Source organism: Spermophilus citellus (assembly GCF_964194105.1).
Source record: "Spermophilus citellus genome assembly, chromosome: 6".
Classification (NCBI taxonomy): Eukaryota; Metazoa; Chordata; class Mammalia; order Rodentia; family Sciuridae; genus Spermophilus; species Spermophilus citellus.
In genome coordinates, this window is record NC_138187.1 from 7,010,813 (window position 1) to 7,026,313 (window position 15,501).

Below are 15,501 nucleotides of genomic sequence, written 5' to 3' on the forward strand. Positions count from 1 at the left end.
TGAGCTTCCCAACAGCACTGGCAGGTCTCCATAGCCACCAAACTATGGTGGGCAAGGGGAGGGCTTGTCAAACCCACCAGGGGCAGGTTGGAGAGGTGGGGCTGCTGAGCTATGATGTAAAAGAACATAGAACCATGACTATGCACAAGGGCGCTAGGTGATGGGACTGAGATCAGGGCAAGTCAGCAGGCCAGGGATAAACAGCTAGCTGGGGGTCCTGGCCTGGATTGGGACCCTTGGGTACTACCTCCTGCACTCAGTGCTGGGTGACCTGGGGTTCCAAGACCAGTGTGGACAACCTCATGAAGGTCTCAACAGAGGGCCTGGAACTGTGCCCACGTCCAGAACTGGGCCTTGGGTCTCCCCTCTGCCCACCCAGCTCAGGGAATGTGACTAAACATTAAAAACCACCCACCATCACTGTCCCCAACTCCTTCCTGTAGTCTTCCAACCATGGCCATGATTCCATTCCACCCGCCATACTGAAGGACTCCCTGCTCACTTCCAACTCTATCTTCCTGTGGATTTATAGACCTCAGACAGGTCCAGCCTAATAGGGGGCCCACAAGGAATCCAACCATTTCTGCCCCAAGACACAAACACCTTCAATGAGGCCCCAGGACAGCAGCCCTGCTTCAAAAACAACACCCAGAGACAAGGCAAGTCCTGCTGGCCACACATTTATCCGAGCCACTGCCTCCAGGGCCACTTGAGGCTCTGGAAGGGCCAACCTGGAGGAGGGGTCCCAACTTGCTCTCTGGAGACCAGCTCCCTCGACTGTCCGCCATGTCAGTGTCCAGCTGGGGCTGGGCATCCTCTCCTGCTGAGGTCCTTGGTTATAGCCTGGCTTCCTCTGCTTGCCACACCAGCTCACCAGAGATGTAGGTGGCCTGGACACGGAGGGTGTCGTCGAGCACCACGAAGTCTGGGGCAGAGCCACAGGGTAAGAAGGGATGGGATGGGACCACCCCAACCCCCCATATGGAGTCATTCCCCCCACAATTGAACCCAGTGGGGAAGCTGAGACCCAGGGACATGACTCATGCAGGATGTCCTGACCATCACAGACTGGCATAGGTCCTAGAACCAAGAGTCCAACTCCTCACAGTCAGGGACAAGGGACTACTCCCTGCAGCCCTAGTCTGGCCTTATCTTGGATGCCAGAAAGCCTGGCCAAGAGGAATAGACAGCCAGAGAGAGACTATGGCAGGCAATGCCACCAGGGAGCCAGAAACCGGGAAGACTCACTCACTCACCTGGGCCCTGACCCAGCCCTTTACTGGGCCTCTCCTATGTGGAGCCTCACCTGCATCAGCACCAAAGTCCAGACTCCCCTTGCTCTTCTCCAGCCCCAGCAGTTGGGCGGGATGCAGGGATGCAGCCTCCAGGGCTGCCTCCACACTGCAGCCTGTTTGGGACACATCATGGTAATGTCCCACAGCCCCTCCCCTACTCACAGTTCCAAGCTCCCATTTTAGGGCCTGGAGACAAGGGGGGGGGACAGCCCAGGACTCTGCAACATGTTAACAGCCAGTCCCCACCCCAGCTCTAGGGTCAGTACTTGCTCCTCTCTTCCTCAGCCCAGGCACCATCCCTGCCTGCAGGGTTTCTCTTCTCCTAACAAAGCACTCTCTGGTCCCACATGCCCACAGCATCCTCCACTTTCTCCTGAATCCTGGGGAGAGCCCCCAAATGCAAAGAAGTGATACTAGGGCCCACTATGTCACCAGCCTAGCAGGCACCCAGGGCTCTGCTCTCTGCTCCCCTAACCAAGAGGTCAAATGACCATATTCACTTCTCCACCACTCTGATCAGTCCTGGGGCTAGGACACAGCCATGTCCTGCCTCCTAGGCTGTCCCCTTGCTGTCCCTTGTCCTCAGCCCGTCTGATTTAAACAGTACAATGGACTGTGATACCTACCGCCTCCAGAATGGCATCTAGCCTCTCCTCATCTGCTGCTGTGCAAGGGTACCGCACAACCTATCCCAGGGGCCCGCAGTGCCAATCCTGCCCCACCCCATCCCACCTGTCCATCTGTGCTGTCCCTGAGAAGCCCCCCATCCCATAGGGCTGGAGCCTTGGTCCTTCTGCAGGTAGGATAGGGGGCCCTGCCCCTCCCAGGGTCTGTGGTTTCATTGCCCATCAACCTGTTGCTTGCTACCATGCAGCCATGCTACCATGCTTATGAGCTCTCTGCAGAGTCTTGGCCACATTCCAGTGTCCAGTCCATCCCCTGGAAACCACCACCCCAACATGGGCAGGTGAAGATTGTTGAAACAGGATTCCCATAATCCCACCCCGCCCCAGTTCCTCCCAGAGGTGGCCTCTGTTCCTAGACACAGAGACACACTGGCCCACTAACCTGTGGCCTGCAGAAAATGCCGGACGCAGACATCCATTGGTGCTATGCTGCCACACAGCGTCTTGGTGCCTTGAGAGCAGAGAGGCCAGGGGAACTGTGGGCCTGGGAGCCCAGAAGGCAAGCAGGGGATACCCAAATTCCACACCCCCCCCCAAGAGGCTGAGGGGCTGCTTTTCTGTGAGCATGGGAGTCACTCACCTGCCACATAGGCCGTCAACCCATCCACTTCCACATCCTGCTGTCCCAGTGTATGACGGCCATTGCCCAGGCCCAGGGCAGGGACAGCATCAGTGACTAGCACCAGCCCTGGAGGAGAAGTGCTTCAGGACCAGGACAACTGATTTCAATGCCCCTCCTCCCTGGAGACTCACCCTGGGGATGGGCCTGGTGGGCAAGCTGAACAACTAACTTCTACTGCCCCTCCTCCATGGAGGCTCACCGTGGGGATGGGCCCGGTAGGCAATGCGTAGGGCTGCAGGATTGGTGTGTATGCCATCGGCAATCATTCCATAGAAGATGCAGCGCCCAGGGGGCAGGCGGTCACTGGTCAGGAGCCCCACAATGCCAGGATCACGGTGGTGGAACTGGGCAGGACAGGAGGGACTGGCTGAGTGAGGACAGAGGCTGCCAAAAGCCCACCCCTCCAGGAGCCAGGGCAGCACTCACAGGCAACATGGCATTGAAGAGGTGGGTAATGAAGGTGGCCCCACTCTGTACTGCTTCCTCTGCAGCCTGTAGGTCAGCCACCGAGTGCCCTGCATAGGGGACCTGAGTTCAGACTCTGCTCCAGCTACAGACCCCACCCCTGCTGACGGCCCCTCACCTAGGGAAACGCAGATGCCCTGGGCTGTCAGTGCCTGGATCACTTCGTGGCTGCGGCCCAGCTCAGGGGCCAGTGTCACAATGCGAACGTTGTCCAGGGGACCATAGGTGGCCAGCACATCATGGAAGGCATGGGCCTCAAAAGAACGGAGGTGGGCCTCAGGGTGTGCACCCCGCTTCTCCTGGCTGATGAACGGGCCCTCTAGGTGCACCCCTAGAAGGAGGAAATGAGGGTGACTCCAGCAGGCACCCCCATCCTACAACCCACATCGACCCCTTGTGCCTGCACACCCTCCCTCCCTCCCCATCTGGGCACCTGGTGGGTAGGGGTCTCCCAGGGTGGGGGCACGAGGGGATCAGCCACTCACCGAGGACCCCTGCCCCATGGGGACCACCACTCTTCACGGGGATCTGAGGAAGGACCTGGGGGGAACCAGCTGTTAAAGCCCTGCCCCCCCCCATAGCCCTGTACCCAGAGATCTCAGGTAAAGTTCAGGGCCCTGGCCCAGCCCAGCCCCACTGGCCATCCCTCCCAGGAACTAGAAGATGGCCAAAGGCCCCACACAATGGTAAAGAGCAGGAAATTAAAAATGGGGACACCAGACAGCCTGCCCAGAGGACCGAGGTAATAGAGCTTCAATGCCATGAGGACAGGAGCAAGGGCACCAAAGGTGGCGCCAACCTGCTCTGGCCCTCAAGGCGGCCTCCATCCAGCAGCAGCTAGAACGTAAGTGGAGTAGAGGCCCCAACAGAGTGACCATAACCATCCTGAGCAGCAAGGCCAGGAGGCAGGAGCAGGTCCAAGCAGCAAGGCCAGAGTGCTCAGTGCAGATAGAGTCAGGGCTCAGCACTCACAGCCCAGGCCACACTTGATCAGAAAGGTCACAGCACTGGGGAGGAATGACAAGGCTCACAATTGATCTCAGGGGCTGAAAGGCCAGGCAACTCAGCCCATGCCATGTTTCTCCCAGGTGGGCAAGGGCTTTCCAGAGCCTGCAGCTCTGCAAGGGTCCCTGGGCAAGGATGGCAGGCTGCTTGCAACTCCCTCAGGACTCCCTGCTGAACAAAAGTGATAACTGCACCCTCCCCAGAACTCCCTGCCCCAAACAAAAGTGAAGGTTGATTGATTGATTGATTTTTTCTGATGCTGGAGATCAAACTCAGGACCTTGAGCACCACTTAGAAAGATCCTGTCTCAAAATTTAAAAAAGAGGGGGGAGGGGGCTGGGGTTATAGTTCAGTGCTAGAGCTCCTCTAGGCTCAATTTCCAGTACTCCCACCTCCAAAAAAAGACCTCAAACCTTAAAGACCTTAAAGAGGAAGAGAGAGGGACTGGGATTGTGGCTCAGTGGTAGAGCTGCTCGCCTAGCACGGGCGGGACCCGGGTTCAATCCTCAGCACTACATAAAAATAAAATGCATTGTGTTGTGTCCGTCTACACCAAAAAATAAATATTAAAAAAAAAAAAGAGGAAGAGAGAAAGGCAGTCAGACTCTGAAAGTTAGATAAGCAGATCCTAGACAGATATAGGTGGGCCACAGACTGAGAGAGGACCACGGGCTCAGGCCCTTCAGTGCCTGGTGTTTCGAGAAATGGGTTGGGGGCAGGCACTGACAAAGGAGTCTTGTTTGAGAGCAGCTGGGTCCCTAGAATACCTGCCCCAGGTGTCCCTGGCTGAGAGAGGGCCTCTGGGAAAGGGTAGGTCAAGGAGCAGCAGAGAAATCAGTAAGAAAGTAGAAGTTTACATCCTAAAGACTTTCGCCAAGTCACCAAGCAGGCCTGTTTCCTCTGAGCAGAACAAGGCTTCCTTGGCATTCTGACAAGCCTGAGGCAGGACCCTCGGGGACCCTGACCTGTGGGTATCCCCAGCCCTCAGAGCACCCTAAGACAACAAGGGGCAGCCAACAGTAGAACTGAGCCAGGGACTGTTACACCAAGGGACACAGGAAAGAGCTGTTGACACCCTCTGGACAATGAAAGGTCATGTGTCCATGAAGTAAGAATACAATATTTAAGACAAGGAACATGGGGTGGGGGACAGAAGAAGCTCTTCAAAGCTTAAATTATGTGAGCACCGAAGCAAGAAATCCAAGAGAAGAACTGGAAGATAAAAGCTGAGGAAATACCTAGAAAATGGAGTCAATAAGAAAATACAAGAGAAAAAAATCAGAGAATGGGCCCAGGAGGCCCAACTGTGGACCAGTGAGACTCCCATAAAATGATGACATAGGACAGGCAAAAAGTCACCAAGGAAATAATTCAAAACAATCAAGTGGACTCAGTGGTGCACCCCTGTGATCCCAGCTACTTGGGAGGCTGAGGCAGGAGAATCCAAAGTTTGAGACCAGCCCAGGAAGTTTATTAGTCAAATTTAATTAATTCCCTGTCTCAGATTTTTTTTTTTTTTTTAAGGGGTAGGGTGTAGCTCAGCAGTAGCAGACTTGCCTAGATGAATGAGGACTCAGGTTCAAGCCCCAGCACCACCAATAACAAAACAAAACAAAAAATCCTAGGGGAAAATTGCTTCTTACCTAGCTCTAGCCTAGTTAGGCCATGGATCAAGAGAATAAAGATATTTTCAGTCCTTTGAGGCTTCAAAAAACTTACTGTCCCATGACCCTTTTCTTCAGAAGCTATTGGAGGATGTATTCCACCAAAATGAAAAGTGTAAACCACCGAGATGAAAATACAAGAGGCTCTGGGACATGGAAGACTCAGCAGAAAGGTGGATAGACTCCCCAACTGTCAGCAGGAAACTACAGAACTTGAGTTACTAGCTATTAAAAAAAAAAAAAAAAAAAAAAAGTATGTTAACTCCAGGAAAAGCAGAGTTTAGAAAAGAGAAAATAACTCAAATCCTGGAATTATACACAGCAGTCCCCATGTCTGAGTTATGTGGCTGATCTAATAAAAAATACTATTTAGTGAGAATGAGACATAGAAAAAGATGAAAGATGGGCTGGGTTGTGGCTCCACGGTAGAGCACTCACCTCGCACGTGCGAGACCCTGGGCTCAATCCTCAGCACCACATAAAAATAAATAAAAAAAAATAAAGGTATTTTAAAAAAGAAAGAAAGAAAGAAAGAAAAAGATGAGAGAGAACTAGTCCTCATCTGTCCTGGTGGGAAACAAGAAATATTGCCCCAAACTAGAAAACTGAATAGGAATACTAGCATATTTTCTAGTATGCAGGTGAATTCCTAAAGAATAGCTGAATTGAAAGTGATGGCACCTAGGGAGGGAACAAGTTGGGGCAAAGAGCTTCTGTTGTTCCATCAAGCTGTGGATATACAAAGTTCATTAGAGATTAAAAAAAAAAAATAATGGCTGAGTTTTGCTAGACTAAAGTCTGGAAGGAAAGCAGGAGGGGAGTAAAGAGAAAGGACAGGTTCAAGTGGAGCTAGAGGGAAAGAAAGCAGGGAGCAACTGGAAAGGCCCAAGTGTGAAGGACAGTAGGGTCAAAGGCAAGGAGGTACTCTCCCTTGACTCAGCAGATAAGCCCTTGAAACTGAGAATAATGTGAACAGATCTGCTGCCTGGAAGGACAGTAAAAGGCAGGGCTGAAGGAGGCCCAGGAAAGGAGCAGCTGGTGTCAGATCAGACTTCAACAACAAAAGACCTGGCTAACTTCTGGCAAAGCGGCAATCCATTTCTACCCAGTGTGAAGGGGCCCGGAAGGAAGGTTGTGTGCTTGTTGAGGGAAAGGTCCTCCAGTTTCCATGATATTAGTATTAAGTTTACACATCCCAAACCCTCCACAATCTCCAACATTGGCAGATGGCCCAAGGCTTTCATTTTGGAAGAGTCTTGTTTGTAACACACCTGGACCCAGTGAGTGATGAGAAGAAAACACGCACTCTTTACCAGTCCTCCCTCTGGGGCAGAGTGCCTACATCATGCCAGAAAGACCTGCAGGTGACGCAAGGGCAAGGAAGCAACTGGGAAGCAGGAGAGCAAGGCCTTCCAGGTAGAGCTTGGGGGGCAGGAGAGGGGAAATCTGGAATTACAGGAATGTGCCTGGGGAAAGAGAACAGGTTCGGCAGGTACAAAGGGAATGTTAGAGATATGTTAGTCCTGTTATCTTGGAAAGGACCAGAGCCTAAGAAGGCAGCTGGGAAACCAGATGCCTAACTGCAGCAGGACAATTGAGTTTGGTTTTTGATATTTGTGTGGTTGGAGAGCTGTGGAAAATTTCCAGGAAGACATCCTTAATTGACATTTACCAAATGCTTCATATGCACCAAGCACAGCATCCAAAGACCCTGAGAAACGAAGATTATTTTCAATTGAGGAAACTAAGGGCTGGGGATGTGGCTCAAGCGGTAGCGCGCTCGCCTGGCATGCGTGCGGCCCGGGTTCGATCCTCAGCACCACATACCAACAAAGATGTGTGTCCGCCGAGAACTAAAAAATAAATATTAAAAATTCTAAAAAAAAAAAAAAAAAAAAAAAAAAAAAAAAAAAATTGAGGAAACTAAGGTTAATAAAGAAGGTTGTTCCAAATATTTTGGCTGATACAAGAGTCAGAAGGCCACCAGGTGCACACCTGTAATCCCAGTGACTCAGGAGGATCACAAGTTGAAAGCCAGCCTCCAAAACGTAGTGAAACCCTGTCTCACAAATTTGAAAAAGGATGGGGGTACAGTTCAGTGATAGAGTGCCCCTGAGTTCAATCCCCAATACCTAAATAAACACAGGAGGCCAGGACCAAGGCCCAGGAAGCCCAAACTCAGAGCCCACCCACAACCTCCCACAGCTCCCTGCTCACACCCAGAAAGGGACCCACAGACAGTCATACAGTGGATTCTGTAGTACAGGAAAAGTCAGATGGGGCAAATGACAAAACTGAAAGAACAAGATCAATTAACCATGGTTAAAAGTGTTCAGTTCCTAAATTTACCAGCCACTTATGGTAGTGTAAGAGAATACCCATGTTTTAAAGGAAGAGTTAAGTATTAAAGGATACAGAGGCATGCATATGCAACCTACTCTCAAAGGGTTCTGGAAAGGACAGCAACACACTCAGGGAGAAACAGCTCAGAGGACAAAACTTCCAAGGAAAACTGGACAAGAACAATGGAATTTCTTCTAAGCAGCAAGAAAGGTAGAAGGGTGGGAAATGTAAGATAAATTAGGCTGGAAACACTGGGAGAGCAGCTCTTTCTGGAAGACATGTTCAAGTGAGGCACACACCACAGACAGGAAATAGAGTCTGACCCCAGGCAATGGCTGTGTCTCCAGCAACCTTGCTTGCTCCAGGAGGATTGGAGGCCGGCAGTGGGGGTAGGGAGGGGCTGTGGCAGATGAGGACGCTGAAACAGCAAAAGTGGGGAGCACTGCAGAGGCAGCTAGAAGGCAGAGGGACAGTTGATAAATAAAGGCCAGGGGACCCCCACCCCAGGCCCAAGTGGAGGGAGAACAGATTCAGATTCATACGATGTGTTTAGAGAGAGAACAGCAACAAATTTAAAAGTTAAGGGGATGATTGCCTCCAGAGACCGCCCCCGCCCCTTTTGCTTGAAGCCTGGAGCCTGACCTCACCTTATGATAAATCTCTGGTGGGGAAGTGACCAGGGTGGGACAGAAAGAGGTGACACCGTGGGACAGAATCCTCTGGGCCACCAGCGCAACCCCCGATCCCACATTCTCTGTGATCTTGGAGAAGTCGACACCAAATCCACCTAGGACCAGAAAAAAAGGTGGTCGCAGAGTGCTCGGGGCTCCTCCCCTGCGTCCCTGGCCCTGGCTCAGGCCGCACCGTTGATCTGCACGTCGATGAAGCCTGGCGCCAAGATGTAGCCCCCGCAGTCCCGCTGCTCGTCGGCCACGCGCCGCTCGTCGAAGAACAGCTTCTCCGGGTCCAGGATGCGGCCCTCACGCACCCACAGGTCCTCCCTGCTCACACAGCGGCAGGCGTTCAGATTGCCCACCGGTCCCGTCGTCCAACCCACCCCTCACCGCGCTGTTCCCGCCCGGCCCCCGCACCTGAGCAGTGCGCCACCGCGCAGGATGCGGCAGTTGGTGAACTGGAGCACCGGAGCCCGCGTCGCTCCCTGCCCGCCGCGCATCGTGAGCCGCGGCAACTCGGAGCCGGCAGGCCCCCGCGTCATGTGACCCTCAGCTGACTGGGGCGGGCACCACATGATCGCCCCACCCACGTGACCCGCCGTCCCACGTGACCCGCGACGCATTGACGTGCAGCGCCAGCCCTCCCCGCCCATACAAGCGCTGGGACACAGGCCTAACACATCCGAGAACTTTATTGGACACAGCTGGGCGCCAGGGCCTAGTTGGCTGGCGTTCTGCCCCCGACCGGGGCACCGGGCGCAAGGGGCGGTTCCATCCAAGGAGTCTCGGCAAGGGGGACCCCACAAGGCAACACTCTACCTAAAGGGTACTATATAGTTGGGTTGCTCCACAGACGCATGAACAGGTCAAATCTTTTATAAATAAACATCCAGTGAAGAGAAAAATGACAACTCTAATTCATCCTTATACACAGAGCACTCTAGGGCGGGGGCCGGAGGCTGGCATCCTCACTGGTCGGGGGCCTGGATGGGAGATGAGTGGGCCCAATGTCCACAGCACGGGGAGGAAGGGGCCAGGCGGGGAAACAGACAATGGGCACTAGGACACTGCGCATTTACAAGACCAACTACGGAGGAGGGGGTGGCTGCCCGTGCATGTGTGTCAGGCTGTTCATTCTGGAATGAGGAGGGGGGTGGTCTTTACATCGTGTTCTGTGGCTGGTGAGCTTGAGGGGCTACTTTGTGGAAAGTATGAGGGCCACGATGAGACCGTAGAGGCCAAGCACCTCAGCGAAGATAAGGATCAGGATCATGCCCACAAACAGCCGGGGCTGCTGGGCAGTGCCCCGAACACCGGCGTCCCCCACAATGCCAATGGCAAAGCCAGCTGCCAGGCCACTCAGGCCCACACTCAAGCCTGCACCAAGCTGGAGGAAACTCCTGGAGGAGAGAAAAGATATAGGGCCGTTAGCAGCCTGCCTACCAAGGCAAGACAGTACCAGGCATGGCACTCCCCACACTCACCTGTAGAGGCTAATACCATCATTCAGGGAGTTGGCGATGAGGACTGCCACCACCAGGCCGTAGATGGCGATGATCCCAGCCATGACCACTGGAATGATGGACTTCATGATCAGCTCCGGCCTCATGACTGACATGGCTGCGATGCCGGTGCCACTCTTGGCCGTGCCATAGGCGGCACCCAGGGCTGTAGGAGGGAGGTGAGGTGAACCAGGAGCCACCTGCAGGCCTCTTTAGCACAGCTGAGGGCTCCCCAAGTTAGCACTCACATGGGGAGCCGAAAGCACCAGAGGGGCAGAAGGGCCTCCAGAAGCAACAGCCACAGTTAGAACCATTTCCCACTTTCCTCTGGCTGAGTGCCCACACCTCTCTCTCCTGCAATAGCCCTTGTAGCCCGCTAGGGTTCCTACTCTGCTGTGACACCTAGCCCTGGTTCCCTAGCACTCCTCAGCCTGCTGCCTGCTACCTTAGGCAGCCCTAGCTAGGGTCCCAAAAGCCTTGCTTGAGATTCTAGGCATCTTTGTCCCACCTTAGGTCCCAGTATTTCCAGTCCCACTGATCAGTAGCCCAGATGCAGGTCCAGGGTAGCCAATCAGTCCTTAGCTAATACCCAGGGACAATAGCCTGGAAGAGCCACCACAGTCTAGGCTGGGTGGTAGAGTGGAGTGGTAGAATGCTTGCCCTCCATGTGTGGGGCCCAGGGTTCAATGCTCATAATACTGCACACACACACACAAAGGTCCCCTCCCCAGTACTAGCAAGCTAAAGCTTCTACTGATGGATGTGACCTCAGGGTCAGAAGTAGCTGATCATAAGCAAGTCTTTACCTCCAGGCCAGAGCTTTTGGACTCACCACCCAACTTCCCACTACTCCAGCCCCTAAACTGGAAGTCAGAGCTAAACTGGGGGCTGGGAGGGGCTGTGCTTTGCCAGGAAGGGCAGCTTTCAGCACCCCATGCCACACAGCAGGCCCTGTGGCCTTGATAGACAGGACCCTCCCTAAATAACCAGGGAAAAGAAAGGGCAAGCAAAGAGGATGAGGCACAGGAAAGAGGTCAGGAATCTGGGGTCATCACCCACCCTGACCATGAGAACTCAGGAAAGTTCTTCTGCCCTCCCTGTGGTCTTCAGGCCTCCCACCACATGGCAATAGGGGAGCTGGACTCTAGGGGTGGCCTGTCTCCTCTGGAGCAAGTGGCAATGGCATACTTTGCCCTGTCTTTACCCAGGGTGCCCATACTATATTCATTTTGAAGAAAGCAATGACTGGCTTGACCACAGAAACACAGGTCAGAGGCAGAAGAAACTAGGACAATCCCAGCCTTTGTAACATTTTATTGATTTCTTAGCACCCTCACCCCCCCAAAAAAAGCCTACTCTTGTTTCAGCACTGAGAAGAGCTGCTCTGTCTTTTCAGAGATGAGACAGAACAGTGACCCAAACACAGCAACACCTCCAGGACAGCAAGGTGGGGGTAGGGGGTGGAAGGATGACAGACCAGGCGATTCTGAAGGAAACAGTGACAGTGAATAGGAAATCACAAGAAGATGGGACAGAGGGCAAGGATAATAGCACATGTGGAGATGACAAGGAGCAGACTGGAGGAAGCAGGCTAGGGCGGGGATACAATGGACCACATAGCTTCCTCTAATGGTATCCTGAGATGCCCAGATACCACCAGGCCAAGATTTGTAACACCATTAGCCTAGGGCTCTGGGACCATCTTCAAGAGGCCATTCCTGGAACTTTTCTGGTCACAGTGTATTTTTTTTTTTTTTTTGGTGGGGAGGCACTGGAGGCTCCCTCTGCAGGCACAGCCCCATGTCAGGCTGCATCACATATGTGCAACAGACCAGCACCTCCAGGGTTCACACCCCTGGGGACAAGTTACAAACAGTGAGCACAGGCTGACAAGTGGCACTGGAGAGGAGTTTGAACAGAGGGAACTCAGCACCCTAGGTATTGAGACTCTTAAGAGGCAGGAAGTAAGCTGGGCCCTTCCCCAGAACAGCAGGGAAGTCATGTGGCTGGGGAGAGGGTAGGGCAAGAGGAACAAGGGAGAGAAAAAGGGATAGCCACTGTAAGTCGGAGCTACAGAAAATAAAACCTGTCTAGGCCTGGGTGGCAGCAGGTCCAAGAAGCCAAGCCTGATGGAGTTTTAAAAGGCAGGCCTGCCAACAATGCCAGACGCAGTGGGGCAGAGAGCAGGGTCAGGAGGCAGTTCCTGGAACACAAGCACCAAACCAGGGAGGAAGTCGCTGAAAATACAGAAAAGGAGCAACCGGCAGCTTCATGGAAGACATGATGAAGAAAGAATCAACAGGATATTTGTCACAAGAAAAAAGGAGAAGCTGGAATGTGAAATGGGGGAGGGGGGCCTGAAAGATATGCATGGATCTCATTTGGTTAAAAACCAATGAGTCGGGCTGGGGTTGTAGGTCAGTGGTAGAGTACCTGCCTAGCATGTGTGAGGCACTGGGTTTGATTCTCAGCACCACACATAAATAATAAAATAAAGGTCCATTGACAACTAAAAAAATATTAAACAATCAACGAGTCAAGTGCAAAGCAGGCCAAGACCCAGACACTGGCAGAGAGCTTCATGCTGATCCAACAGCAACACCAAAGGCCATGGAAGGACAGAGGGGCTTGTCCAGCCAGCAGAGAAGATGAAGACAAACCTTGGAGAAAGACATTTTAGAGTGCAGAAATGAATTCAAAAGGTAATGGCCAAGGAAGAGGCAAGCCACCATTGGGCTGTGTTAAGCTCCATGTGGGGAGGAGTGGAGCTAAGGACACAGAAGAGAATTCACAGGGGCCAACAGGTATGCAGGTACCAATCCCTAGGAGCCAGGGTCAGGTAGGAAAGGCCTAAGCCAGCAATACCCTGTTCTCAATAAAGTACAGACACCTGCTGGTACTGCTCAGTAGAAAAGTACACGCAGGTTCTTGATGGAGAGGGAGAGAACTAAGTACAGAAAAACAGGTCAGTGGGAAAACTCACGAGTCACTGGAAGTCACCCTGAAAACTGGAAGGCAAGTTTCATTCAGGCAGAGATCTTGGTTGTTCACTGATGTCACCCCAATACCTGACAGAGCTCAAGCAAGATTTGCTAAACAAGTGAGTGATAGCCACAGAGAGCTGCGGTGGAAGGTAGTAGAACTTCCGAAGGCATTCTGGGGACAAGGAGCTTAAGGGAGATGCATGGCATGCAGTTCAGAGAAGCTCTAAAGGTGTGGGAACAGCAGGCGTATCCTGGCAAAGGAGATGTCTAGACCACATCTCCCACCACAAATGACCCCTTACTGGAAGGGGATGGAAAGGGCAGGGCTCACTCAACAACATGTGACTGGCAGACAGGCCCAGGCAGGGGAAGGCCCCCAAGACAGCAGGGTCCCCAAGTCCCCACCCCACAAGTATTTACAGTCAGCAGAGACTGTTTAGAGTTCAAACCCTCCACATACATGTACTGGGAGCCTCCCCAGTCCACCAGGTAGGGTGGGGCAGGGCGGGCCACTCTAGCCAAGAACCAGACCTACCAGAGGAGCAAACCAGGCCAGACCAGTCCACTGTAGCTGTCTCTGACTTATCTCCCTAGGCCCCACATTCTCAGGTTTGGTCTAAGCTTCTGTCTCCCAGAAGGGCAAGTTTTCACTAAATTTGACCCCCTAGTACTGTCAAGGCCCAACTTCAAAGCAGGGTGCCATCAAGAACTCTGCTGGATTCCTTCTCCATGACCAGGGCAGCCCCTCCCGATTCCTGGCCCTGAAAGAGGAAGGTCATTCATTCATCCCTCCATTCTTAAGAACCAAAACTGGAGAATTCCTCCTAAGGAACAAAGACCCAATCCTGTAAATGCTAGCACCCCATGCCACCTTCTCATCCAAGTCAAAGCACAGACCCTCAGCAAGCGTCCACACAAGCGCTGTCTCCCAGAAGCCCCCATTTGCAAATGCTCCCACCCCTACGTCTCTGCGGGCTCTCAGGACCAACTCCTTTTCCAGCTTTCCCAACCAACCCACATAGCTGACAGGGTAATTGGGAAACCGCGACAAGCCCTAACCGGAAGGACCTGCCTCAGGATACGGACCACCTGACCCCGGCCGCCTTTGTGGCGAGGGCTGCGGACCTTGGCGAGACGGAGTGTCCCGCCGGCCAGGAAGCCAGGGACTCTCCTCCCGGGCGCACTCGGGGCCGCCGCCGCCCACAGACCGGAGCCTCCCGAGGTGTGATGTCACACCTGCCCGCTAAATGCGGGGTGCGGAGCAGTCGCAAGACCGCGCACCGCCCCCTGCGCCCCCACCCCAGCCCCCCTCCCGCCTCCCGGGGCTAAGATGGCAGCGGCGCCAGCGCCGCCCCACCCCCGCACCGCAGCTTGGCTGGTAGGGCCGTCAGCCGGAATCCGGGGACCCCCAAGACTCGCACCTAGACAAGCACGCACACCCTGCGCCCCAGACACCCCATGGCCCCCGCCGCCCTCGGACCCGAACCCAGCCCGCAGTCGCGTGAGGCCGGGCACCCCAGACAGCCCGGACTGCGTCAGAGTGAAGTCACGCGCCGGCCCCCCGTGCGCTGCGGGCAGGAGTCCCGCGGCGCCCCCCGCCCGACCCCGCCTGCCGCGGGGCTCACCGCTGAAGATCATGGCGGACGAAGCGCCCATGACCGCGAAGAACGAAGCATACTCGGGGCTATTCTTGGTCTCGGACATGTCTGCGGGGGGGGCGGGGCGGGGGGCGAGCTCAGCGGGCCGCGGCGAGGTGAAAACAGCAGACCGACGAGCGGGCGCAGAGGCGAGCGAAGGCGACTTGGCCCCTCAGCCGCTGCGCTCTAAATACCAGCACTGCAGAGCAAAATGGCGGCCGCAGCTTGGTCACATGATCCTGTCCCCGCCCCCTCAGGGCCGTACCACTTCGCGCCTGTGGAGGAGCCGTGGCTTCGGACGCCTGGGAGGCCGCTGACCGCCCCAAGGCTGTGCCGCCAGCCCACTGGTCCCAGCCCCGAATCCACGCCCCGCATCAGCCTTCGTGGGCGCACTGCCCGGCGCCGGCGCCCTCCAAACCCCACGGCTTTGGGTCCGTCCGACCCCCGGGCCGGGGCGGGGCTGGGTGCTCTCATTAGCATACAAGGCGGGGTCTCTCCGCCCCGCCTCCCTTGCGGCTGCGCACCGCCCGCAGGTGTTAGGTTTTTTCTTCGTTGCTTTTCTTGGCATTCCAGTGGTGGAGCCCCACTCCAGGCTTCTCCCGCCAGGACCCCGTGGCAGGGCCA

The 15,501-nt window shown here is 54.4% G+C and overlaps 2 protein-coding genes across 4 annotated transcripts; both read right to left on the minus strand.

Annotated features, from left to right (window-relative positions):
• Positions 1-664: 664 nt before the first annotated feature.
• Positions 665-9,408, minus strand: AMDHD2 (amidohydrolase domain containing 2). Of its 3 annotated transcripts, none has more exons than XM_081299871.1 (13): positions 9,172-9,408; positions 8,945-9,081; positions 8,728-8,867; positions 8,404-8,522; positions 7,009-7,075; positions 3,554-3,608; positions 3,187-3,399; positions 3,030-3,118; positions 2,803-2,947; positions 2,562-2,669; positions 2,364-2,432; positions 1,307-1,408; positions 665-925 (listed from the first exon to the last, which is right to left on the minus strand). In XM_081299871.1, the coding sequence occupies exons 1-13, from the start codon at positions 9,405-9,407 to the stop codon at positions 837-839; spliced, it is 1,569 nt and encodes a 522-aa protein (XP_081155997.1). In that variant the 5' UTR covers position 9,408; the 3' UTR covers positions 665-836. The 3 variants fall into 3 exon arrangements, with proteins under 3 accessions (XP_081155997.1, XP_081155998.1, XP_081155999.1); XM_081299872.1 differs by having other exon boundaries at positions 8,404-8,498; positions 9,172-9,400; XM_081299873.1 differs by lacking the exons at positions 7,009-7,075; positions 8,404-8,522 and having other exon boundaries at positions 9,172-9,386.
• A 206-nt stretch (positions 9,409-9,614) lies between these two features.
• Positions 9,615-15,095, minus strand: ATP6V0C (ATPase H+ transporting V0 subunit c). Its single transcript, XM_081299875.1, has 3 exons — positions 14,866-15,095; positions 10,239-10,422; positions 9,615-10,154 (listed from the first exon to the last, which is right to left on the minus strand). The coding sequence occupies exons 1-3, from the start codon at positions 14,942-14,944 to the stop codon at positions 9,950-9,952; spliced, it is 468 nt and encodes a 155-aa protein (XP_081156001.1). The 5' UTR covers positions 14,945-15,095; the 3' UTR covers positions 9,615-9,949.
• Between the last annotated feature and the right edge of the window lie 406 nt (positions 15,096-15,501).